The sequence below is a fragment of the Saccopteryx bilineata genome, chromosome 11 (genome assembly GCF_036850765.1).
Source record: "Saccopteryx bilineata isolate mSacBil1 chromosome 11, mSacBil1_pri_phased_curated, whole genome shotgun sequence".
NCBI lineage: Eukaryota > Metazoa > Chordata > Mammalia > Chiroptera > Emballonuridae > Saccopteryx > Saccopteryx bilineata.
The window spans coordinates 22,498,559-22,525,515 of NC_089500.1; the positions used below are offsets into that span (position 1 = coordinate 22,498,559).

General features: G+C 41.4%; 1 protein-coding gene across 2 annotated transcripts in view; it reads right to left on the reverse strand.

Annotated features, from left to right (window-relative positions):
* Positions 1-309: 309 nt before the first annotated feature.
* KATNAL2 (katanin catalytic subunit A1 like 2) overlaps positions 310-26,957 on the reverse strand; it is an 85,946-nt gene continuing 59,298 nt past the window's right edge. For both annotated transcript variants that reach the window (XM_066246623.1, XM_066246624.1), the window contains 7 exons: positions 26,238-26,301; positions 25,940-26,058; positions 20,284-20,375; positions 17,979-18,089; positions 3,384-3,546; positions 2,460-2,562; positions 310-1,936 (listed from right to left, as the gene is read on the reverse strand). In XM_066246623.1, the coding sequence (XP_066102720.1) occupies positions 1,797-1,936; positions 2,460-2,562; positions 3,384-3,546; positions 17,979-18,089; positions 20,284-20,375; positions 25,940-26,058; positions 26,238-26,301 (792 nt within the window). In that variant the 3' untranslated portion in view covers positions 310-1,796. The remainder of the gene's footprint in view (positions 1,937-2,459; positions 2,563-3,383; positions 3,547-17,978; positions 18,090-20,283; positions 20,376-25,939; positions 26,059-26,237; positions 26,302-26,957) is intronic.

The window sequence follows — 26,957 nt, forward strand, 5'->3', positions numbered from 1 at the left end:
GCACCCATCTGCTTCTCCACCCCTCCCCCTCTCCTTCCTCTCTGTCGCTCTCTTCCCCTCCCGCAGCCAAGGTTCCATTGGAGCAAAGATGGCCCGGGCGCTGGGGATGGCTCCTTGGCCTCTGCCCCAGGCACTAGAGTGGCTCTGGTCACAACAGCACGAGGCCCCGGAGGGGCAGAGCATCGCCCCCTGGTGGGCAGAGCGTCGCCCCCTGGTGGGCGTGCCGGGTGGATCCTGGTCGGGCGCATGCGGGAGTCTGACTGTCTCTCCCTGTTTCCAGCTTCAGAAAAACATTTACAAAAAAAAAAAGAAAAAAAGAACACAGAAGGCTGTGTGTGGAGTTTGGAAGTGGGAGAATGTTGCATGTATTTGCTTGCTGTCAGGGATGGCAAAACCACACTTATAGTAGTAGACACAAGCAAATGGACTAACAGCTACAAGAAATGTCAGCTGGCAGCTTGGCCAAGAAAATAACCCCAAAGCACAGCAGATGTTAGAAATTGAACAGTACAGCTGTCTGAGGCCGTTTGGTGTAGAGACCAGTTCATCCAGGTGTCACCAGTGAAGCATAGTGTACCTAATTATCATGAAGAATTTGTGTGTGTGTGTGTTAAGCATATCCTACGATAAAACATCTTTTTATTTCAAATTTGTTATATGAAGTATATTTTAAATTTGACTACATTGTCCCTGACTACATTTTAAGAGACATTTGAGAATATTCCCCTCAAAATAATACCCCCCAAATATTTTGTTTTTGTTTAAAAGGGTCAAGTCCTGTGGAATGTTTAGCTGTCCAAAATGTTGCTTTTCCTGGAAGTTTTTCTTTGGAGAAAGAGCCTGTCTTGCAGGGACAAAGAAAATAAGGAAAGGAAAAGATAAGAAGGCGACTCACCATGGATAAGTTCTAGTTGGGGCAGGGTGGCACCACCTAGTAGAGGCCCTGAAAATATATTTGGAGTTGAAAGTAGATGCTTCTGAGATTGTTTGTTTCTAAGTGAGGTGTCTCTAGCTGTTCATAACACCTACGGAGATGTGGGGGAGCCTAAGAGCAGGGACTCCATCCTAAGCTTTGGATCCGGCAAGGTGCTGTGGTCATGGGAAGAGAAGGACAGAGCACACGAGATGTGAAGAGTCAAAAGCTGTCGTTATGAGTCAGAACTCAAAACGCTCAATCTGGCAGCTAGTGGTGGTGATGTGTTAGTCATATTGCCATTAGCTCTAGACACAAAACAGTTATCTCTGGAGATGGAGTGACATTTCTGAGTGAGGCCCAGTCTGGTAGTTTTCTGCTGATAAGACTGGTTGAGGTCAGAATTAGGGAGAGCTGATGAGATTCGGAATATTGTCAAAAGAAATAGACTCTACATTTCCTTTCCTGCTTCCATTCTTATCCACCCTTGAACTCGTAGCAGGTTAGATGGTCTTGTCAAGCTTCGTTTCTAATTGGCTCCCCAAATCAGAACCATCAGGTGCGACAGTTTTCCTAACTACATCTTTTCCTTCAAAATGAAAACAGTCACAAGCAAAAGGACCACTGCAAGAAATTGTTCATCAGAATTTTATGGAGTCTAATTACATGAGTTCTCCATTGTATGACCAATTAGCACATAGACTTGTTAATTCGAATCTTTAATATTTTGATGACATCAATTATGAAAAATTAATGAGAATATCAAGTCCAAATTGTCTTCAAGAATACTATTTTGTTATTTCAATCATGTTATTACACTTACACTAATAAACCAGAAGACCACTGTGGTTGTCTTTGTGGTCAGTTTGGGGTAAATGTGTTTTCAGACAGACTCGAACTCACTTTGCCAGGCTGAGTACCTTTGAGTCAGATTCTTTGCTGAGGGCTTGGTGTGAGCTAAAACATCCAAAAAGTCGGCGGTGGTCACCATGTCCAGCTGGATCCCAGGTAAATTGCTGCTCTCTAGATAAAAACAAGTAACAGCACAAGATCGACCTTATGGTGATCAATGCTCTTGAAATGCTAATAGACCCTCTTTCAAGACAATGCATAATGCAGCATTCTTAATGGTTAATGCAGAAGAGGCACGACTAAAGAGGGCTCGGAAAAAAATTCTTTAATGTACAACTCAGCCCCTGAAGTCCAGACAAAAATATGTGACTTAAATGTACCATCAAAGTTTTATTTAATATTTATATAGTGCCTCAGTGTATCCAGCCCAACATCACAGCGTGCCAGAGAAATAAAAGCCCAAGAGCTACGGAGTTTATCTTCTGGGGGAGTTTATCTTCTGGGGGCATAGTTGATACAAAACAGAACACCAGAGGAGGAAGTGCAGGAAGGGCGATTTGAACAAGAGCATGTGCAAGTGTAAAGAGCTACCAAGAACAGGCACAAGGCTCCATCTGCTGGTGAAAGTTGGATTTTTAAACACACATTTTCCTCCCAGAGCACCATTGCTGGGAGGAAAAGATTCCAGCTTTACCTGACTGGTGATTTTCAAGTGCACTGAAGATCTTCCTCACAGGCCTCATAGCTGCTTCCCTGCAGACCAGCTTAACGTCTGAGCCTGAGTAGCCCTCGGTCTCCTGAAACAGCCACAAACCAGCCCAATGGTGGGGATTACATCCTTACAGGCAGGGCTCAGTATCAGAGCCGATTTAGATTCTATATCTGCCCTCCCCCCATGGACACTATACAAAGATTCCCAGATAGATAATGCTTGAGGGAAGAGAGGCCTCTAATTTCTTTGGGTAACCTAAGAAGCTGGGGATAAACTTAACTCCATCCAAAATTATGTTACAAGATGTTGGTGAAGGAGGAGACCACCCTCATTAGTCTAAATGGGCCCTCGTGCCACATCCAAGGATCAAAGTTAGTAGATACTTTTGCTCTTGTAAATAAGACCATAGCTGCTTTTGAGGAACTTCAATGAATGTCAACTTCAAGTGTCCACTTAAATGAGGCGATGAAAGTGACAATGAGGGCAACAGACATGTACCTAGAGCTTTACTATTTGTGAAAGACTTGCTTGAATCATCACAGTAATCCTTGTGGCGTATCTGTTGTCTGTTTTACAGATGAAGAAGCTGAGCCTTAGAGAGTAAGTGATTCTGCTGAGGTCACACCGCTAATAAGCTGCTGGCAGGGCCAGGATTTGACCATACGTTCTCCAAGTCTAAACCCTATGCAGTGTCTACCTTACCTTATTCTTTCTCTCTGCTTGAGTACTTCCAAGTGACCGAGTTCATTCTTTCATGAAGAAGAGGCCCATTGCAATTCTGGGAGCTTGGGTCTTTTCTAAGGGACTCAAGGAGGGGCTCTGAACAGCTCATGAGAAGACCCTGCCTAGAAAACTGTCATGTGTTGGCTGCCCGGCCTACGGATGCCCCTCCCCAGGGCAGCTTACTTGGCTGAGCAGGCTGTAGTCCAGGTCTGTGCGCAGCTCCAAGGCCATGCTCTTGCTCACAGGGGGCAGCCAGTGGTGGATCATGACTTGCCTGGCCTCCCGGCTGGGGAGATCAACGAGAATCCTCTTCTCCAGGCGGCGTAACATGGCACAGTCCAGCTCCCTGAAGTCATTCATGTCAGAAACAGAGGAACTGGTTGGGGCACTAAACTCACTTCCTAAGCAACAAGTACAGTTTAAGAACAATTTTGCACTGCAGGAAGCCATTCTGCATTTTAACTATTACTCTGCATCTATGCCTGAATGGATAGGGCAATCACTTTATGTTGTTTGGGAGAAAGAATTGGTTAAAGAAAAGAAAAGAAAATACACCCTAAGCATACCTTATGTAAAGAAGGTAATTTTAAGTGACTTAATTTGGGGAGAAATAATCTAACAACCAAACGAGGAGCATTTCCATTGCAGCTGTAACATGAATTATTCAATCCAATCCTGCCAAGTGCGTAAATTATCCCTCACAATAACTCGGGCACTCTGGGAAGTACATTAATTCTTCCAAAACTCTCATGCATTCTGGAGCGAATGACTGTCTCACTCCACTGCTCTGGTGAACTCAGAGACTGAATGCTCTTTCCAGGGTGCCCAGTGCAAATGTGGCTCTTCACACTCCCTCCTGCTCCTTCCAAAACACTGTCAGCCCAGGTTTATGCAGTTTTGTGTCTGCAGGCCATTTCCCTAAGTCTCTTAAAACTTTCAAACAAATAGAAAATAGAATAAAACAATTTGACTATCCATACACCTACCATCTTGATTAACAACAGTTAATGTTTTGCCATATCTGCTTCATATCTATTCAGCTAAATTATTTCAAAGTAAATTACATCATGAAATCCCACCCCTAAATGCTTCTGTTAAAATTCCCCTCCTCCCCTCAATAGGACATTTTCTTACATAATTACAATACTATTATGACACCTGACAGAATGAACATTGATGGCATAATATGTCTAATGTTCATTCCATATTAAAATCTCTCCAATCATGCCAAAAATGTCTTTCATAGTTTTTCCAACTGAAAATCAAAAATTGTGCATTACGTATGGTTATATCTCTTAAACCTCATAATGGAGACCAGTCTCCTTGCTTTGGCCCATTTTTGAAAAAGTAATGCTAGTTGTAGTATGTCCCACGTCTGGATTCACTTGACGTTTTCCTCATGGTATCATGTAGTTGGGTCCTCTAGGAAGTCAGGTCTAAAAGCTTAGTTATTAGAATTAGGATAAATATTTTTGGCAAGTATAGTGCATAGATGAGGATATTTTCATATTTGATATTGGAACCCACCTCTTGGTTTGTCTCAATATTAGTGATGCGGTGTTTAATTACTGGGATCATCTGGTGACAGTGTATCTCTCCATTGCAAAGAACCCTCTTTGTAAATAGTAATAAGTATTCTATGTACAATACTTTGGAACCATGTGAATACTTCTTTCCCTGCCCCTTTCAGTAGTTTTAGTATCTGTTAGTGGTCTTTGAATCAATTATTTTACAAGAGTGGTACAAAATGGTGATTTTAAAATGTTTTATTCTAAATGTATTATTTGGAATTATTATTTAATATAGAGCTTTCCCTCATTAACTGGGGCTCTTTGGTTACCCTGAATTATCATTCCTATTATCACTAGATCGTTTTGAGTGTAAGTCCGTGAACTATTTATATGTTAAAATTTCAAGTTCCTAGTAGGAAAAATAACATGGTTTGACTTCCCAGTATAGAAATTAGAAAATGCATGTGGGTCAGTCCAGCTTAACCGTTAATAAAGACTAACAATGAAAGCATCATTACCAGATATTTCTCATCCATAAAGATACTGAGAATCTCCAAAGCATCCTCCCATTTTTCTTACTGTAATTCTGAATCTTTGTCATGACATTTCCTTTTAAATTGAAAAATGAAAGCACCCTTCCAGAGAGCATATGTGAATTATAAATTGGAATTACCAAATTTCCTCAAGGATTGTCTTGCCTTTCCCTGTTATTCTTCCAATCCTGGGCTGAGTCCAGGGGTTCCTTAGCAGCAGTTACAGTTACCTGTTTCTTTATCAGCCTCCCTGTGTTGAAATTCATCTCAGGTCAGAGACTCAACCCTGTCTCTTCCCCTGTACAACCACTGCCCCTCTCAAGACCAACATTCATACTCCAGGCACCGGGTCGAGGAACCTTTGCAGAACTCTTAAGAGATTTATTTTCATACTTGAATATTAATAAAAGATAATGCTTAAATAATACTTACTAAATCGTAGGCACTGTTTTAAGCAGTTTAGAGATAGTTGTTTAATTCTCTCAACGACCCTATGAGGTAGGTACTATTATAATCTCCATTTTAAGATGAGGAAACTGAGGCACAGAGGTTGAGCAGCTTGCTTGAGGTCAGAAAGCTAGTGAATGATGGTGGCACTGGATTTGAACCCAGAGAGAGAGCCTGGAGCCTGTGCCTCAGTCACTGGCCTGCAGCCAGCATAGTCATGGCAGGTAGACTCCCAAGTGGTATCACAGTGAAATCGCAGAACCCTGCGACAAAGAGAGGATCATAAAAGCTTCCAGAGAGAAAAATGCAAGTACATACATAGAATTAAGAATAAGACTTCTCATCAGCAACATGAGATGCTGAAAGAAAATAAGGCAATGCCTTCAAAATTCTGAGAAAAAAATCTTGATCAAACCATGAATTAAGTTGATAGATAGAATGACAATATTTTCAATATACAAAGTCTAAAAAACTTTTACCTCTCATATACCCTTTATCAGGAAAGAATCGGAGGACCAAAGGGAGACAGTAAACCAAACCAATGGGCTGCAATGGGACCCAAGAAACAGACGATCTGACACAGAAATAGAAGGAACTTTCCAGGATGTTGAGGTGGGGTGCCAGGGTCTCCTCTCTGTACTGGGTGAAGAGGGCAATCAGTTCTGTCTGGAGATGGTAAGAAGACTTAAGAAGAAAAGTCTCCAAGAAGATAAATTTGGTAGACCACCTGGGTGCGTCTTAATGAATCCACGGGTGATTTAGACAGCGGAGAGATGGGGCTGAGTCAGTGGGATGGGAAGGTGAGGTGAGCAGGGGAAAGGAGAGGAGAGAGGGCAGTGGGAATTCCAAAAACTCACATTTTAGGAATTAGTTCAGTTCAGCAAATATTAACCACCTGTCAAATGTACTGTCACTGCTAAGTCTCCAGTATTCAGAAATGATTAAGACAAAAATCCTCCTTATAAGTAAATAAAAGCAATAACAAGGTGTTTTGGGGCTTGAAGTGCAGGACTGTTGGTCCTGTAAACTTCAAAGACAAAAAAAGACTTGAGATCACACTGAAAACCAGGAAGGAAGAGTGAATAAGTTGAAAAAATGGCACAGCTAGTGACCAGCCCTGTTTCCTTCAAGGCCTTTCCTTGGATCGGCTGCCCCCTGAAAGGCAGGGACAGCAGGAGGAAGGTTCTGTGGGGGCACCTTCCTCTCAGTCTCCCCATTCCATCCAGAGTGGCTTCATGCAGAGAGGTGGGAAAACAATCCCTCACTGTAGATGTCTGTATTGATCAGCTAATGCCCTAAAGCAAGAGATTTACCTCAAAACTGCCTGTGGGCACAAAATAAGTGCAAGTCCCTGACAGCCAGACCTGATGAATGCACTTTTAATGACATCAATAATAATAGAATCATACAAGGGAGGAAACAAAGGACAAATGGAATGTACCCAGGAATTATTCTTTATGCCAATATATTTATATGAAAAACTTTAACTTGTGGCAACCAGAAAACACTCCCTTTAGCTCTCATATCTTGATTGGTAACTGGCTATTCGGTTCTCCTGTCTTCTTTATTTTGGTTATCTGGTACTTCCATCACCTCGAAGGTCAAAAGCAGCCAGTGAGAGTGACATGGGACATACAGGGAAGGTTCACAGACTTCAGAACCTGGCCACCGAACATATGCCCACTGCTATCTATAAGGTGGTAAAGTCCACTGGCCACCCAGACAGTTTACATGGGCTATAAGGCCTTGCACCTGAGCTCCTGTACCAAACCTTCCAGAGCCTTCTTCAGCCCCTTGGTTTGTCTCCCCATTAAATCATGTGGCTCCTGGGACAGAGATCATTCCAAATTTTACAAAATTTGGAAACCACACATAATTCTACTTTAGTCACTCAATAGTTCAAACATATTCAGTTCAAACTATCTCAGCATGATTGGAGAAAAGCAAAGTTTTATAAGCAAAGTCTTTGCATTTACATCCATAACCAACATGAAGTGAGTGGTCATGGCAGTTCTTGAAGAGTAGGTTAAGGAGTTGTAGTATTCTTTGGTAGATGGGGAGCCCATGAATAAGGCTTTGAAGGTTACCTTGTCTTCCACAGTGAGCCCTGTGTAACCTAACTCCTATATACCTTTCCCATGGGGCCAGCTTCTCCCTGGAGCCCAGCATGCACAGAGTTACTGTGGAAAGAACTGGGTTTATGTCTGCTGAGCTCTGCAACCACATGTAGACACTTCTACAGAAATGTCATACCAGAGAGGAGGAGATGCGAATGGGAATAAGTGGCTTACTAGGTATATTTCTACCCACTCCCAGTGTAGTAGTCTCTTTGATTTCATGCTTTCTTCTAAATATTAGAATTTGGGGTGTGTTTTTTTTAATCCAGATTTTGGTCATAGCAGGTGTCTGATTTTTGAGAGGGATAGTGAAATTTCTAGCCCTTTTGCAAACAGCAAGGAAAAAAGATGAGTTTTAACATGCTTTACATATACAGTTTTCACACCTTATTTGTTTAAACTACCATCAAATTAAATAGATAGCTAAAGATGGCATTTGCCTGAATGGCCTTGTTCAATATTGTGTTTCCCTCTGGACTCCTAGGCCTGAGTTTCTGACTACTCAACAATCAAGGTAGGTCAAATTAGCCCTAATTGTGCTTCACTAAACATTTCTTATATGGCTGTTACTTTAAGTGGTAATATTAATGATGCAGCATTTGTTATTCTTCTCATTGCTTATTTACACATCAAATGATGTGGATGTGCTGTTATTTCTTGCTTCCTTTTCCTTCTATCTGGGATGCTATAGGTCAGGGAAGGTGCTCCTTGGAGAAGCACTGAATAAGCAAAGATGCCACATGCTATATCACTGCTGAGAAGGGAGAAGATGACTGCTCCTATGAGACAGAATGGGTTTGTCTAGGGAAACTGACAAGTTAACAAGCAGTAAAGGAGAGCCTAGTGCTCTGAAAGATGCTATAGATGAGAACTTCCATAAAGAATTTCTCTGGGGATTTTTTGGACTGGGTTTAACATTGCTTGAATCAGATAAGTTTGTTTCCTCTTCTAAGACTCTGAAGCCAATATGAAGATCTGTTCCAATATTCTTGATAAAAAATACAACTACTTCCTCAGAGAAGGACTTGGGAAATATGTAGCCAGGAACTTAAAAAATATCTAGACCTTTTGATACAGTAATTCAACTTCTAGAAATCTGTTCTGAAGTAATAACCAGATTTTTGTCAAAGATCTTTTTCAAGGCAGTTGTCCCAGTGTCATTATAATAGAGAAAAGTTGGGAGCATCATATATGTTCAACAGGAAAGGAATGATTAACTAAATTGTAGTATATTCACATGTGGGAATTTTGGGCAGCCATTACAAAATCCAATTTTCGAGGATTATTTAATGACATTGGAAATGTTCTTACTATAATGTTAAGTAATGAAAGCAGGACACTAGTGGGAATACAAAATGTACAACCTCTACAGAGGGAAATTTGGCAATCTCTGCTATAATTTCATGCACATTAACCCTTTGACCCAAAAATTCTACTTCCAGGAACTTACCCCCAAGATACACTGGCAAATACACAAAGTGCTACACGTACATCATCACTCATCGCAGCACTGTTTGTAATAGCAAAATAATAGGATTAACCCAAATGCTCATTTTTAGGTGACTGTGATAGATCACCATATGCACTGAGTGACACATATGCATCTATAAAGAAAGTAAGGTCAGATTTCCTGGATTTTTTGGGAAGATTTCCAGAATCTTTTATTACAAAAAAATTAAGATACAGAACAGTCTATCTAATACATTTTTTTGTGTGTGTTTAGGTAAATCGAGTTCAGTTATTCTGTGGAGTTCTTTAAAAAAATAACCTTGCGAATTCAGCTGTGGAGCATGTGACAACTTATATCTACATAATGTCTGTCAATTCCTACTGTTAGTCCAGTGAATCTCAACTAGCGATGATTTTGCTGCCCAGGGAACATTTGGTAATGTCTGGAGACACAGTTTGGTTGTCACAACTTGGGGGGTGTCTCTGGCATCTAGCGGGGAGAGGCCAGGGATGCTGCTCAGCATCACACTTAGGACATACAGGGCACAGGACAGCCCCCAAAGCAGAGTTATCTGGCCCCACACGTCACCGGTGCTGAGATGAGAACTCTGATTGTCCCTTCCTTCTCAGTCGGGCTAGGTTGGTACCATATTCCTTATCAGAATGTTACAGGCATGAGAGATTGGCATTATGACTGGAAACACTGTTACACACCCAAATGTAAAATAGGTTTATATATTAGGGAAAAACAATATTAATCATGTTAATGTTATTAAGAACTGAGATTTCACAGTTAGAAAAAGCATACAAATATAAAATCAAAGAATTGACTAAAAATCTTGTACTTTTACATTTGAATGAGAAACTAGTATGGACTCATTACCTGCCTCCTTTTAAAACTATGTACTATGCTGTAGAGCTGAAATTAATACAAAATAATATGGGATGTAAACTATACTTGAAATGTTTTTGTATGACAGAGACAGAGAGGGTCAAATAGAGGGACAGAGATCTGTGATAGGAAGGGAGAGAGACGAGAAGCATCAATTCTCGCTGCAGCACCTTAGTTCATTGACTGCTTTCTCATATGTGCCTTGACCAGGGTGCTACAGCAGAGCGAGTGACCCCTTGCTCAAGTCAGTGACCTTGGGCTCAAGCTGGTGAGCCTTGCTCAAACCAGATAAGCCCACGCTCAAATTGGCAACCTTGGGGTCTCAAACCTGGGTCCTCCTCATCCCAGTCCAATGCTCTATCCACTACACCACTGCTTGGTCAGGTTATACTTGAAAATTTTTTAAATTTAAAATAATAGTTAAAAACCAATGCAGGGAATATTCCAGTCCTTACATGAGATACTGGGTTCTTGGATATTATATTTGGTGTTATGCTTCACAATATGACATATTTATATGTATCACATCTTTCCTAACTAAATTTTTAAAATAAATTAAAAAATAAGATGTTGAAAGAATATACACCAAACTATATAGCAAAAGTGGTTATCCTGAGGGCGAGAGAGAGGATTATAGGGGACTTTTATTTTCTATTTTATATACAATTCTAATCATTTAAATCCCTTAGAGTAAATCAGTTACAGGTTATATTTGGGAAAAACAGAAGGGCCAGTAAAGTTTAAAGATAGAAAAAATAAAGAAAGCTGAAAATTAAACCACTGAGTCAGTGACCCATCTGAAAAGAAGCAAAAAACTGCCCACTAAGAGCCCAAGAGGGCTCCAAAAAAAGCACTAAAAAGACTGAAACAAGAAGACATTCATCATACAGCTCCACACCTCTGTCCCATTACCAGCCACATTTCCCATGTTGCGTACAAAGAATGAAAATTTTTTTTTAAAGCTATGTATTTCCTAGCTCTGCCCACTCAAAAGGCCAAGAAGTAATGGTAATCCAGTAGCAAGGATTGTGAGACTAATTGTGAGACCGTGATTCTCTGAATATCATTTCCCATTAAAAGAAACCAGAGCTCTGTGAATCAATGGCTGATTCCAGGAGTGGTGCAAAATGTAAAATGGAACTTGGATCATCTTGTGCAAATAACAAAGGAGCTTGGCCATGGTCACACCTAATGGCAGAAAGACTAAGAAATAGAACCCCCAAATTTTATTTTGGATAAAGTGAACATTGGGAAGCAATCAATCAATATCTGTTACAGTGGCATAGAGGGAAATTAGTCTCTAGACCTGCACTCTCCAATATGGTAGCTACCAACCACAAGTAGCACTGGGCACTTGAAGTTGGCTAATCCAAATTGAAATGTGCATAAGTGTAAAATATAATATATGCTAGATTTCAAAGATTTATTATGAAAAATAAAAAGTAAAATATCACAATATTTTTATGTTGATTACATATTGAAATTATAATATTTTAGATATATTGAGTTAAATAAAATTTTATTAAAATAAATTTTAGCCTGACCAGGTGGTGGCACAGTGGATAGAGCGTCGGACTGGGATGCGGAGGACTCAGGTTCAAGACCCTGAGGTCGCCAGCTTGAACGTAGGCTCATCTGGTTTGAGCAAAAGCTCACCAGCTTAGACCCAAGGTCGCTGGCTTGAGCAAGGGGTTACTCAGTCTGCTGAAGACCCACGGTCAAGGCACATATGAGAAAGCAATCAATGAACAACTAAGGTGTCACAATAAAAAACTGGTGATTGATGCTTCTCATCTCTCTCTGTTCCTGTCTTTCTGTCCCTATCTATCCCTCTCTCTGACTCTCTGTCTCTGTAAAAAAAAAAAAAAAAAGAATTTTATGTTTCTTTATATTTTTTATGTGGCTATTAGAAATTTTTAATGTGTATGTGTGCCTCACATTGTACTTCTATTATACTGCACTGCCATAAAATAACCAGTTATAGAGTCTTCTGAATGGCTCCAGGCCTAGGAAGAACAGACATGGGAAGTTGACCAAGGACAGCAAGAGAGAAAGAGCAAAGATGTTTAGAAAGAAAAGAAGGGAGAGAGGACGGAAGGGAAGAGAAAGGAGGGAGGGAAGGAGGGAGGCAGGCAGGCAGGCACATAGGTGGGCAGGCCTGATTGATGGCCACAGAAGGGGAGAAAATACAGTGTGTCTGTAAAGTCGTGCACTTTTGACGGGTCACAAGAAAGCAACAAAAGACGATGGAAATGTGAAATCTGCACCAAATAAAAGGAAAACTCTCCCAGTTTCATACCTATTCAGTGCAGTTCGATGTGGGCTCACGCACAGATTTTTTAGGGCTCCTTAGGTAGCTATCCCGTATAGCCTCTACAGACTCGACACTGACTGATGGCCTACCAGAACGGGGTTTCTTCACCAAACTGCCGGTTTCCTTCAACTGCTTATCCCACCAAGTAATGTTATTCCTATGTGGTGGCGCTTCATTATAAACACGCCAATAGGCCCTGGCCGGTTGGCCCAGTGGTAGAGCATCGGCCTGGCGTGCAGAGGTCCCAGGTTTGATTCCCAGCCAGGGCACACAGGAGAGGCACCCATCTGCCTCTTCACCCCTCCCCTTCTCCTTCCTCTCTGTCTCTCTCTTCCCCTCCCCGCAGCGAGGCTCCATTGGAGCAAGGGCACTGGGGATGGCTCCTTGGCCTCTGCCCCAGGCGCTAGAGTGGCTCTGGTCGGGGCAGAGCGACGCCCCAGAGGGGCAGAGCATCACCCCCTGGTGGGCGTGCCGGGTGGATCCCGGTTGGGCGCATGCAGGAGTCTGTCTGACTGTCTCTCCCCATTTCCAGCTTCAGAAAAATACAAATAAATAAATAAATAAATAAATAAAATAAACATGCTGATATTCACGTTGCACTTTGGTCACGGATTCGAATTTAGCGAGCCACAGAACACACTGAACGTTCCTCTGTACCGTCCACATCTCGACTGGCATGGCCGTGGGCTGCTCCACTGTATACACGGTGTTATGTCACCATCTGTGCATGCACACATGCTGCCACATCATCCTACAGAAAGTGGGAGGATTTTCCTTTTATTTGGTGCAGATTTCACATTTCCATCGTCTTTTGTTGCTTTCCTGTGACTGGTCAAAAGTACACCATGACTTTACTGACACACTGTATCTACAAATAATATACCTGATAGTGGACTTGTATATATATATATAAAAGAGACTATATAAAACAAATCTTATAACTCAGTGATGAAAAGACAAATTTGAAAATGAAGAATTTAAAAAGACGTTTCTCCAAAAAAGATAAGCAACTGACCAACAAGTACATGAAAAGATGCTTAATATCATTAGGGCCCTGGCCGGTTGGCTCAGCGGTAGAGCGTCGGCCTGGCGTGTGGGGGACCCGGGTTCAATTCCCGGCCAGGGCACATAGGAGAAGTGCCCATTTGCTTCTCCACCCCCCCTCCTTCTTCTCTGTCTCTCTCTTCCCCTCCCGCAGCCAAGGCTCCATTGGAGCAAAGATGGCCCGGGCGCTGGGGATGGCTCCTTGGCCTCTGCCCCAGGTGCTAGAGTGACTCTGGTCTCGGCAGAGCGATGCCCCGGAGGGGCAGAGCATCGCCCCCTGGTGGGCAGAGCGTCACCCCTGGTGGGCGTGCCGGGTGGATCCCGGTCGGGCGCATGCGGGAGTCTGTCTAACTGTCTCTCCCCATTTCCAGCTTCAGAAAAATAAAAATAAAAATAAAAATAAAAATATATATATATCATTAGTCATAAGAAAAATGCAAGTCAAAACTACTGAGCTACCTCCTCTCATCACTAGGATGGCTATAATCAAAAAGATAATAACAAGAGTTGACAAGATGTGGAAAATTGGAACTTTCATCTATTGCTAGTAGGAATGCCTTTTGGAATAGAGTTTGGCAGTTCTTTATAATTAAACACAGAGTTAGCATAACAACTGTAGTGTAATTGTAAGGATAGAAACAAAAAATAGATTACTGGTTGCCTAGTGCTATATACGTGTGTGTTGGGAGGGAGATGATTGCTAATAGGTATAAGGTTTTTTGGATGATTAAAGAAAAACTGTCTAAAATTATAGTGATGGATGTACAACTATATACAGTTAAAACCATTAAATTTAAATGAGTTACTATATGGTATGTGAGTTTATCTAAACAAAGGTTTTTTTTAAAAAAAAAAACCTGATATGGCTATACTTAACAAGTCATTTATCAGAGGGAGAGGAGGGGAGAGAGAGAGAGAGAGAGAGAGAGGGAGAATCCTGCTTTTCTAGTATGAACTGTATTTCAGGGTAACCAAATAACCCTATTGGATGACAGGAAGTTCTATTATAGAGAATAATTTCAGCTATCAATCAGAAGGAGTGATAGACTCACCACCACCCCCCTCCCAGTAAAATCAGTGATTCAGGCAAAGATCATCAATGCATGCTAAAATTACTGATGGGGACTGTACACCTGAATCCACTGACAGATCTTGTCATTACCCAAAGCTTGACAACAGGACATTACCTACCTCTGGATGCAGTGTGATGTGATGTATGCAGCTCACCTATGAAGTATGTTTGCCAAAAAATTATATTGATCCTGAATCTAATCCATCTAACTTTTAGTCTAGAGTAATTATAGGGGTAAGAAAAAGAAGCTAAATACTACCATGAGGATACAATGAGCCAAATCCCGAAAGTTTAATAGACATTCTCAGGACAACTCCCTGGCAGTCAAGTGGGTGGCAAGTGGGGGAGGGGGCATCTGTCTGTTCTAGGTTAAAAGAGACTTAAGAGAGCAACCAGTTACAAAACTCAAACTTTGTTTGGCTACCAGCTCAGTAAATCAATTGTAAAAAGACATATTTGGAACAATATGGGAAACCTGAATATAAACTGAGTATTAGATAATATTAAGGGATTAATACTTTTATTGATTTAAATTGATTGTGCTTACATAGATTCAAGTGTCCCACTGAATACATCCCCCCACCCCCGTGTTCCCTCAACATCCCCCTTGCCCCCCTTCCCCCAATGCCCTCCCCCCTTCCCTCCAGGATTTGCTTTCCTGCTCTCTATAATGCTGTGTTATGTATATATTTCACCAATCTCCTCCCTTCTCTGATCCCATCCTCTCATCCCCTTTCCCTCTGTCTTAAGGGATTAATATTAATTTTGTTGGGGGTGATAATAGCATTGTGGTAATATAAGAAAATGTCCTTATTTTTTTTAAATGTATATTGAAATACATAAGGGAGAAACAACAATCTGTGATACAATTAAGATATTTAGCAGAAAAAGGGGGGCAGGAATAGATTAAATCAGTTAGATAAGATTGTTAGTTAAACTAGGAAATGGTGAGTTCATTGTGCTTTTCTGTCTTATTTAGATTTTGGAATTTTTCATAATAAAATGTTTGGTTTTTTTAACCCCAACCATGCTCAAGGACATATGGGTTAGAACGTATTGGTTTCAAGGTACATTGTAACAAAGCAATCTGTGATATAGAAGAATCCAAGCTTAAAAGCATGTATGTATTTGCCATTTGACATGTTGAGAGGCAATTCTTTCAGAAAAACCCTCCTAAACTTCTTTAATTTGACTTTTGATTGTTTAATATCCCCTTCTCCTCTTCTTGCTTCTTTTCCTCTTCCTTCTCCTCCTTCTTCTTTCTTCTTCTTCTGCCTCTCTGAACCGTTTTATTTGGGGCTTACCAAAAACTGATCACCTTAGGAAAATTGTGGCAGCACGCTAACTTCCTCAACAAAGTCTTAGGTCTCCCTGGGAGTGGAGAGTTCACTATTCCTCTAGAACAGGGGTAGTCAACCTTTTTATACTTACCGCCCACTTCTGTATCTCTGTTAGTAGTAAATTTTCTAACTGCCCACCGGTTCCACAGTAATGGTGATTTATAAAGTAGAGAAGTAATTTTACTTTATAAAATTTATAAAGCAGAGGCCCTGGCCGGTTGGCTCAGCGGTAGAGCGTCGGCCTAGCGTGCAGAGGACCTGGGTTCGATTCCCGGCCAGGGCACACAGGAGAAGCGCCCATTTGCTTCTCCACCCCTCCGCCGCGCCTTCCTCTCTGTCTCTCTCTTCCCCTCCCGCAGCCAAGGCTCCATTGGAGCAAAGATGGCCCGGGTGCTGGGGATGGCTCTGTGGCCTCTGCCTCAGGCGCTAGCGTGGCTCTGGTCGCAACATGGCGACACCCAGGATGGGCAGAGCATCGCCCCCTAGTGGGCAGAGCATCGCCCCCTGGTGGGCGTGCTGGGTGGATCCCAGTCAGGCGCATGCAGGAGTCTGTCTGACTGTCTCTCCCTGTTTCCAGCTTCAGAAAAATGCAAAAAATAAAATAAAATAAAAATTTATAAAGCAGAGTTATAGCAAGTTAAAGCATATAATAATAATTACTTACCAAGTACTTTATGTCGGATTTTCGCTAAGTTTGACAGAATAAATCTTTATAAAACAACTTACTATAGTTAAATCTATCTTTTTATTTATACTTTGGTTGCTCCGCTACCGCCCACCATGAAAGCTGGAACACCCACTAGTGGGCGGTAGGGACCAAGTTGACTACCACTGCTCTAGAAGGTGTGTAGGTCTCCCTGGGGTCACAGACCTTGGAAGAGCCATGCACAGTTACTATGTTCACCAACATCCCCTAGGACATAAGTAAAATGCTATAATCAACTATGTTTCAACTAGATGAAGGAACAGAGATTATTTCTCTGAAGGATTCTACAGTCGTATTTAAATGACCCATCTCTGTTTGAACCCCCACTTTAATATTGTCTGTAAATAACCTGTATCTTCAAAATGTAAAATGCTGATCACCTTAACATGTTAGAGAACATCTTATAAATTTGAGGGGAGGTGGAACCAGGTTTAAATTATAAATATATTTTAAATAACAGATTATACATGGATGTCATGATCTCTTTTCAGTGGCATCTGCTTTGGGAGCCCAGATGGCCAGCATGCACTACAGAAAGGTTTCGTCTTTGAATGTGGAAACAAATGGAAGGACAGGGGTGATGTAAGAGTGTCACAAGTTTGAGCTCTGTTGTAGACTTGCTGTTGACTTTGGGTGGATTGACCTGTCTTGACCTTGGTCCCCCTCTGCCAACGGGAACGCAGCATTGCCTTATCTGTCTTGTGTCTCACATGCATTTCAAAAGAAATAATGTACATGAAAATATTCTTGGAACTATAAAGAGATTATAATTATTTTTTTAAATATAATTTCCATGTAGATATTGTTTTTCCCCAGTCAACATCTCTTATTTCCCAATTCCACTTCTAGAACTGTTCTCAAACCGCTCTGGGATACAGTTTGAATAAAAGACGATGGGAGTAGATTTTATTTTTAATTAGAGATTATTTAGCTTCCTATTTGCTGTGCAACATTAAAGAAAATATTTTTGTCCTAACTTAAAAAAAAAGTTTAATTTTAATGCTGTTAAATTCTAAACATATTACTTTGGGAATATTTTTTAGTCCTGGAGATTTTAGCATTTTATAGTTCTCTGCCAAAGTCCTGTTAAAGCATAGTAAATTGTCTTTACACTTACAATGCCATTTTAAATGTTGTCAGTGGCAGCCCAGGCCTATGTTCCTTCTATCAAGGCAGATTCTTTCATGGTACAGATAGCAAGGATTGAGGAGTGGAACAGGAAAGCCTCCTAGTTCCTCTTCCAAGGCTGGAACCAAACAATGCAGCACTCTACCCGGAGTGGTCAATCTAATATCTTTGTCTACTCAGTGGTTCAGGAAAATGTGTTCAACATGAGCTTCCTAAATCTCTTACCAGGGCAGGTTAGAAGCTGCTAAGACAAACACGAGATCCTCTGAGCGAGCCAGCCCATCCATCTGCACCAGCAGCTCTGTCTTCATCCGAAGGCTCCCTTCGTGCTCTCCCCTGGAGGGAGACAAGGAGGTGAGCGCTCCTGGCCCAACCCTCGCTGCTCTGGCAAGGGCAGCATTCACAGCGCTGACTCAGTGACTGGAATGGCTTCTCTTCTGCCCGCTAACCCCTTCCCTGCCTCATTCTCGGAGCCACTCATACTAGAGTTGGAGGAAACGAGCCTGGGTATTACTTTCCCAAACGGAGTAATAGAGAGGAGGTAAATGAGTAGAATGATGATATTGAAAAGGACACTAAAGGTTGGCAGCAATCTAGAAAATAACCAAAGGAGAGACAGTGCCCCTGGTACAACCTGGCTCTGTCCGCCTGCAGTACTATTGACCCTTTTTTAAATGGTACAATCCTTTTCATTTACGTATATAGCAGGCATAAAAGAACTTTCACAGGAAGTGTTTCTTTTACTATAATTTATGAGTATAAACTGTCCAAAAAGAGAGATCAACTAATAGTCTGAATCTGTTTCACTCTCCTTTATAAGAGGCAGAATAATGACATGGGACCTATGCTTTCCTTGCACAGTAGATTGGAGGCAGTCTTCTGTGCAAATTCATCCTCCAGTCTTCCCATCACCACTGCCAAAGTCCTTCTCACCAAGAAAGAGCTCCCTGTAGGGTCTGAACATCCTCTAAACTGGCTCTAAATACTGACCACATCCGGCAGGCTCTCCTTCTTCTTCACTTGTACAGATGGACATAAGGGGCAAAAAATGTCTATCTTGGACAACATGACATTCAACTTCTCACCTCTGCCTGTATACAGCGGCAACCCAATGAGTTATGTGGGTTTTAAGCAACTATGCCCCTTACTATGTAACTACCTTTTCCTAAGAGAGAAGAGAGCCTCACAGTATCATTACATATTCATTCAGCATTTGCCCCTAATTATTATTTTAACATAACAGAACCCAAGAAGCACCTGCACCAGTTCCCTGACTATTTGACGTTTCCAGTTTTAGATTTTAAGTTCCAGACAAGGAAACGGACATTCAGTGCAAAACCTGGAGCACACTCAAGGATAGTAGATGAAGAGATTCCAAATGCGCTCAATCAAAGCTCTGGGGGCCCTGGAGATGGAGACAGACAAAGCGAATTCAGTCTGTGCACAGGTCACTAGGGGAAGGCAGACCAGGCAGGCAGGGGCTTTCCTGAGGGAATGACCACTAGGGTGGTCTGCAGGGCTCCCAGCCTGGGCTTGAGTAGTCGCCTGCTCCTGTCAGGCCCTTTCTGGACAGGCCGAGTGCCCCAGCCTGGGGCTGGCAGCATCCAGTAAGCCATGAAATCATCCTGTTCCAATCAATGGCAGGTCCCATGGACCTTAATGGTTGTTTTCCCTGCTGGGAAAATGGTTTTCAATAAGTAAAATTTCATAAATTATATTCTAGTTATACTTTCAACAAGCTAATTATTTGCTTTTTATTATTACTAGTTCTGCTTTGTTGATAGACCATTAGAGCCCATTAATAAACACAGTTGTGTTGAAATTTGCCAGAGACCTGTTTTTTTCAAGACAGAGGAGCCAAGTTTAGAAAAAGATTTCAGAAAAAAATACATCTGATCAAGATAGAATGGCATTCTTAAAACACACATACACACGCACACACACGCACACAGAAATCTCGTTATAGTCTGAAAAGTGAACTAGAAATGAATAGTCTTTCCTGCTGGGGACATTAGTGGACACTTAATCTTTAGAGATAACATATGTGACATATTTAAATTCAGACAACCTGATGTCACAGAGAAGCAGTGGCTTCCCTGGCCTCACACACCTTGTCAAGGACTGCCCCTCTTGGGACCTGTTTCTTTGCAGCCCCGCTCCCCACAGGCAGCCCCTCTGGCTCCAGAGGAGGCAGTCACTGGTGGCTATTTTAAGCCATCAGGACTGTTATGTGATGGCAGCCTGGGACTCTGGGGCTGGGCAATCTTCAGGCTTGAAAACCACTCTGTGGGGAAGGGGGGGAAGGGAGGATGACATTTCCTCCGGTTATAAAAACTACTTAAATCAGCTGTTCAGTTAACAGGATCTAATTTAAAGACCGTTCCGTGTGTCTGCAGAAAATTTGTGGGCTTATTAATAGGCTCATTCTGCTGGTAAATGTCGATGGGCTTCCGACCATCAAACACACTTACAAGAGGGGAGAAGTGATGACCAAACACACACCCCCAACCCCCCCATCCCCATCTGTTACCCGGGAGCTGTGCCTCTCTGACTCATCACTGACTCCAGCTCATCCAGGAAGATGGTGGATGGGGCGTGATAGCGAGCAAGTTCAAATAACACCTGGGTGGGAGAAAAGGAACCACGTGTTCAAATTCATATATTAAAAGTGCTCAGATGGCCCCAGAGATTAAAAGCTTAAAGTATGCTGCACTCTTATTTCACTAACAACGTTAAAATCATTACAATTATTTCTCCCTAGAATACCCCATAGGGTTGGATAGTCCGATCATTTCCATTTATCACTTGGTAAAATTAGAGCGAGAGAGAGTAAGTGGTTATCTCAAGGTTACTAATCATAAATAGGAGAGCTTAAGATAAAACTCAGTTCCTGAGCTTTCCATCTGTTAGCTAATCCCTCAGACCACCTCTCTCCACCCACCCTCTGACCATCAATGACATATTTCTTAGGGGCACAAGAGCCTTGGAATATGCAAAATCATTTGATGGATTTTTTCCTAAACCTTTAGGGACAATGAGAGGGTTATTGCTGGAAGAAAGAATTGCTGGGAAAGGACAGAATTCCATTCATGAGTAAAAAAGACCAAAGAATATTTCCCCTTTCTGCTCCCCAAATTACTCCTGGGGTCCCCATACTGCCCTAATATTGCTGTTTGGTAGGTCCAGGTACTTGAAGGCACTTCCCAGTTGAATAAGATGTCCCATCCCAGAATAAAATGTTATAGACTGAACAAGAACAGGAAAGCAAGCAGCAGAGGAATAGCCATATAAAAACAAAATAAGGAGCTCTAAAGGGAGAAGTGGTGGTGATAAAATAATATAAAGAACTAAACCTTTTTTTTAACCCTGTAAGTGATCTCTTGAGCACCATATACAACTCTTCACTGGTTGAGCGGAGACAGCAGTAGAGATTTAGAAAAGAATAGAGCAAGGGTAGTCAACCTTTTTATACCTGCCGCCCATTTTTGTATCTCTGTTAGTAGTAAATTTTCTAACTGCCCACCAGTTCCACAGTAATGGTGATTTATAAAGTAGGGAAGTAACTTTACTTTATAAAATTTATAAAGCAGAGTTACAGCAAGTTAAAGCATATAATAATAATTACTTAGCAAAGTACTTTATGTCAAATTTTTGCTAAGTTTGGCAGAATAAATCTCTATAAAACAACTTACTATAGTTAAATCTATCTTTTTATTTATACTTCGGTTGCTCCACTACTGCCCACCATGAAAGCTGGAACGCCCACTAGTGGGCGGTAGGGACCAGGTTGACTACCACTGGAATAGAGGCTCTTTAATAGGCAGAGGTGATTTACTCCCATGTCACTTAGCACCAGCAAAGCATCACAGAACAAATAATAAGGGAAGGGCTCAGAAAAGGCAGGTTGTGGTTTTCAGGAGTAAGCAAGTCATCCCTTACAGGGCTCCCTGGCACCATGTAGAAAACTGTTTACATGTGTGATGCATCCATGCTCATGCTCAAACAAAAGCATTTTCCTTTGCAGGATCCTATTTCATTTGGCTGAGATGATTGGCGCAGTCTAAATGAACTGAGAGAACAGCATCAGTGCTGGGACACTCACCATACATGCCTTTTGGACACAATAGAGACCACCTCATTAGAAGCAGGCACCTTGTTCTCCTTGTCACCAAAAATGTGTCCAAATATACCTGATATTAAGGATGATTACAGTGACAGCAATCTTCCCAAAGAAAAATCGAATAGTAGAACTCTTTATTAGAACCATACATGTTTCTGAGGGGCTCCCTAAGGTTCAGAGAGACCAAGAGGTAAGACAATACCAAACATCCAGGTGGAAGGAGGACCACATCTGGAGCCTACATCTCTATATAGACCACGCCTGTGCTCTCTCCACTGCCAGAAAATATATAGAATCCTGGGTAAGTGCTCTAAAAGCATTGGTCTAAAATTTTCAAAAGTACTTGGAAGAAGTTAAATCATACATTGGGGGGGGGGTGTTGAAAGATGTAAGCACCAACAGGTGTGTGCATTTGCTAAAGAGACCACTCAACTATTCAATAGCTTCAACTCCTAAGAGGCATGAACATTAGGAGGGGAGGGAGCAACATAACCCAAGGGTTCTCTATAAATAACTCTTAATTGGAATAGAAAGATAAGTAAATAGTAGGAAAGCTTCTTTGATTTAGAGGAAGGTCCCAAAGGCTATCTTTATCTGAAAGCTTCATAGTAAAGAGCTTGACAGCATGACCAAGATTTTGCAGCTGAAGATCTTTTCAAGAGCTCAGAAAATGAAGTTTCTGAAAGGATAGAAGGTAAGACCCTTCAAGGTTAGCAGAGTCTCTTTTCCTCTTGAATTATTTTTTTAATATACAAAATAAAAATGCATTTTGAAGAAATAAAGAAACACAAATTCTTCTAAACCTATAAAAACATGCTCAAACTTATTCAGAGTAAAAGAAATAAATATGTGAGCACTGAAATCTTACTTTCATTATCAGATTGGCAAAGATTACAAATTTTGGGTACTGCACAGTGTTGGCCTGGGTGTGGGGAAGCAAACACACTCACCATTGGTGGGAGTGTAAGCTGTGTGCCCCTGTTGGCAGGCAGTTTGGCAATCAGTGATGTTCATCCCTTCTAGCCCAGCAATTCTACTTCAAAGAAATTGTCCTACATGACTACATATGCAAAGTTGTATGTATGATAAGACCTTTCATCCTTTCATTGTAGCTTTGTTCATAATTGCAAGAGACTGGAAACAACCTAAATGCCTGTCAAGAAAAGACTGGTTTAGGCCCTGGCCGGTTGGCTCAGCGGTAGAGCGTCGGCTTGGCGTGCGGGGGACCCGGGTTCGATTCCCGGCCAGGGCACATAGGAGAAGCGCCCATTTGCTTCTCTCTCCCCCACCCCCTCCTTCCTCTCTGTCTCTCTCTTCCCCTCCCGCAGCCAAGGCTCCATTGGAGCAAAGATGGCCCGGGCACTGGGGATGGCTCCTTGGCCTCTGCCCCAGGCGCTAGAGTGGCTCTGGTCGTGGCAGAGCGATGCCCCGGAGGGGCAGAGCATCGCCCCCTGGTGGGCAGAGTGTCGCCCCTGGTGGGCGTGCCGGGTGGATCCCGGTCAAGCACATGCGGGAGTCTGTCTGACTGTCTCTCCCCATTTCCAGCTTCAGAAAAATACAAAAAAAAAAAAAAAAAGAAAAGAAAAGACTGGTTTAATACATTGTTGGACACACCCATGCAATGAAATGTCATTCAGACATATAAAAGAACACGTCTATCTGTCTATAATAGTGTGAAACAATACTGAAGTGAGAAAAACCCTGCAAGATATAGAAGGGTATGGATAGTATATTCCTACCTGTGTTTAAAAAGAGAGAAAATTATATATACAGTTGTTGATGTTACTATAGGTATAAACAAGTGTTCTATAATGACATTTATTTATATAAAACATTTATTTATATCTATATTAACATATAGATATATGTGTTATAGTAGTAGTTGCCTCTGGGAGAAAGCTTAGAGGTCTATAAACCCTTTTGTACTTTTTTTTTTCAAAAAGATTAGTTACTTTTTAAAATATTGTCAAGTAAAAGGAGAAGTTATGTGCTCACTCTTAGAATTCTAACAGAATAATTCTGAAGCAGAGGAATACTTAAAATTCTCACACTGAAGGAAGAGTTCCAGCTAAATGACTTTTCTGGCTATTCACCATTGAACAAGGAAATCCATCTAGTTCTGATCTTTGTTGAGAATATTCATAAACTATCTCAATTTATTCTTCTGTCTGGGTCAGTCCTGTCCAGGGAATACAGTGTAATCTTTCTTTGAGCACCTTGGCATTTTGTAATAGTTTTGTTGTTCCTTAGTACACAGAAATGAAACTTTTAAAAAAAAACCTTCAGGCTGATAAGGATTCTAATTAGTTGGATTTCAACTTATTAAAATCCAGCTAACTGGAATCACACAGAACCCAGGTTCAGGACCAGCAAAATTCAAGCCCCACCTTTGGATATGGTGAGTTAGACTCAAGATGAAGAACAAAGGATAGAAGATGTTGACCTAGATTTCCATGAATTACAGTCTTGAAGGGGTGACAAAATTTATTAAAAATGTGTACATTTGAAGCATTTTGAGAATATTAAAGTAGTAAATAATAGGTTACTTTAGGTAAATCAATCCTTTAAAATATTCTATTATGCCTTCCAATTAAGCCATAATGTTTTGAAAATGAGTCATCAAAAAAATGTGATTTAAAGATAGTATTTTAGAGTAATTTTTTCAGGAACTATATAATATTTATATTCACTCAGTATTGATTACTTATCAGCTATTCTACAAAGTACAACATTTAACAGGATTTCTGAGAAGGACTCACCTTACATTGAGGTATAAGTCGTAAACAGGTATTCTCAAAAAAGTAAAATTTTATAATATAAAATATACCATAGACTATGAATGAGATATTATAAATATGGAAACAATCTCTTAATGAAAGGAAAACAGCTCTGGCCAGTTGGCTCAGCAGTAGAGCATCAGCATGGCGTATGGAAGTCTGGAGTTTGATTCCCAGTCAGGGCACACAGGAGAATCAACCATCCGCTTCTCCACCTTTGCCTCTCTCCTTTCTCTCTCTCTCTTCCCCTCCTGCAGCAAAGGCTCCATTGGAGCAAAGTTGGCCGAGGCGCTGAGGATGGCTCCATGGCCTCCGCCTCAGGCCCTAGAATGGCTCAAATTGCAGTGGAGCAATGCCCCAGAGGGGCCGAGCATCGCCCCCTGGTGGGCATGCCGGGTGGATCCTGGTTGGGCACATGTGGAAGTCTGTCTGTCTGTCTGATTCCCTCTTCCCCCCAAACCCCCCACTTCTCACTTTGGAAAAATTTAAAAAAGAAAAGAAAAACAAAACCCTATAGGCTCTGAGCACTACGGAGGAAAGTTGCCCAGAGCATCTGAACAAATAATTAAGTTTTAAGTTTCCTGATTCTTCCTTTGAGTACCTAGTACAGGGACTAGCATACTATAGTAGCCTCTCAATAAATGTTAACTGAATATACTGCACGTGCTTAATTATAAATGCTTCTTGAATGAAGGAAAAAATAGGCCACTTCAGAGACAATTTTTTTCCAGCTTCCATTCCTAAGTTGCATGAATTACAAAAGGGCTGTTGGTCAAATTCCCAAAGGAAGGGAGATCATGTTTTGCTGATGGAGGCATAATTAATATCCACATATAATAGTTAATCCATCTCCTGGGATTTGGGTAGTCAAGATCCAGGATAAAGTCTAACATATAAATCACTTAAAAACAAGTAAGCTGTAACATCATATTGTACCACTGTATTCTGCTGGAACTTACTCTAAAAAAACAAAATCAGGAATTCCTGTATCTATGAAACTGGTGGTTACCAGAGAGGGGAGGGGTTGGGGGCAGATGAAATAGGTGAATGGGATGAAGAGGTACAAACTTTCAGTTGTAAAATAAATGTCACGGGGATGCACTAGACAGTGCAGGGAATAGAGTCAATAATATTGTATAACTTTGTATGGTGATAAATGGTAACTAGATGTATTGTGGATATCATTTTGTAATGTGTATAAATATCAAATCACTATAATGTACACCTGAAACTAATAGGATGTTGTATGGCAATTATACATTAAAAAAAAGAAAGCAAAGAACTCCTACCCGAACAAGTTTTTCTGAATCGCCTCTCCATTTGCTGACAATGGTAGATGCAGAAATGTTAAAGAAGGTTGTTCTGCATTCTGTGGCCACAGCTTTGGCCAGTAAAGTCTTTCCTGTACCTAGGGACACACGTGGAGAAAGTATGAATGGCACTGGAACATCCTTTCTCTGCTTACAGATAGAAGTCAGTTTCATAAGCCAAAAAAAGAGGTTCCTCAGCTCTGATGTGAGGACAAATGGGGCAGCTCATCCTGTACCTGCATATTTACCACCAGACCAAACCAGAAAGCCTGTTTACCTGGAGGGCCGTAGAGCAGTAGTCCTTTCCAGGGGGAGAGAATTCCTGTAAACAGCTGGGGGTACTGTGGGCACAAGGAACAGTGATGAGGTTTGGTGTCAGTATTTCACTTACGCTTAGCACAGGTGAGCCCGGGAAGCCATGGTACACACAGCACAGCTCTGAGAGTCAGGCTTTCCTGTAATTAGGACTGGCTGCTTATATACATGCACCTTCTCCATCCCTACTTTACTTTCATACTTGATAGGAATGCATGGCTTACTTTCTGTGGCTTTTTAAAAGAGCAACTTTTTTAAGGAAAGAAAGGCATATGCAGTACTTTTCCTCTCCATTACAATAGTTATTTTTTTTTTTTTTTAATTTATTGATTTTAGAGAAATAGGAAGAGAGAGACAGAGACAGAAACATTGATCTGTTCTTGTATGTGCCCTGACTGGGGATCAAACCTGAAACCTTGGTATATTGGGATAATGCTCTCTGTCTAACCAACTGAGCCATCCAGCCAGGCCAATAGTTATTTCTTAAATGCACAACATAGTTCCCCCTCCCCCCAAGTTCTATATGCAGAGCACTTGGCAATCTTTTGAAGACCTAGCAGGTATGAACTTAGAGACACACTAGAACCAACAACTAAAGGTGTATGTGACTAAAGCACAAAACTATGGTGAAGCCCAGTTTAGGAGATGGGAACATTCAGTGCTAAATGCATTAGGAGACACT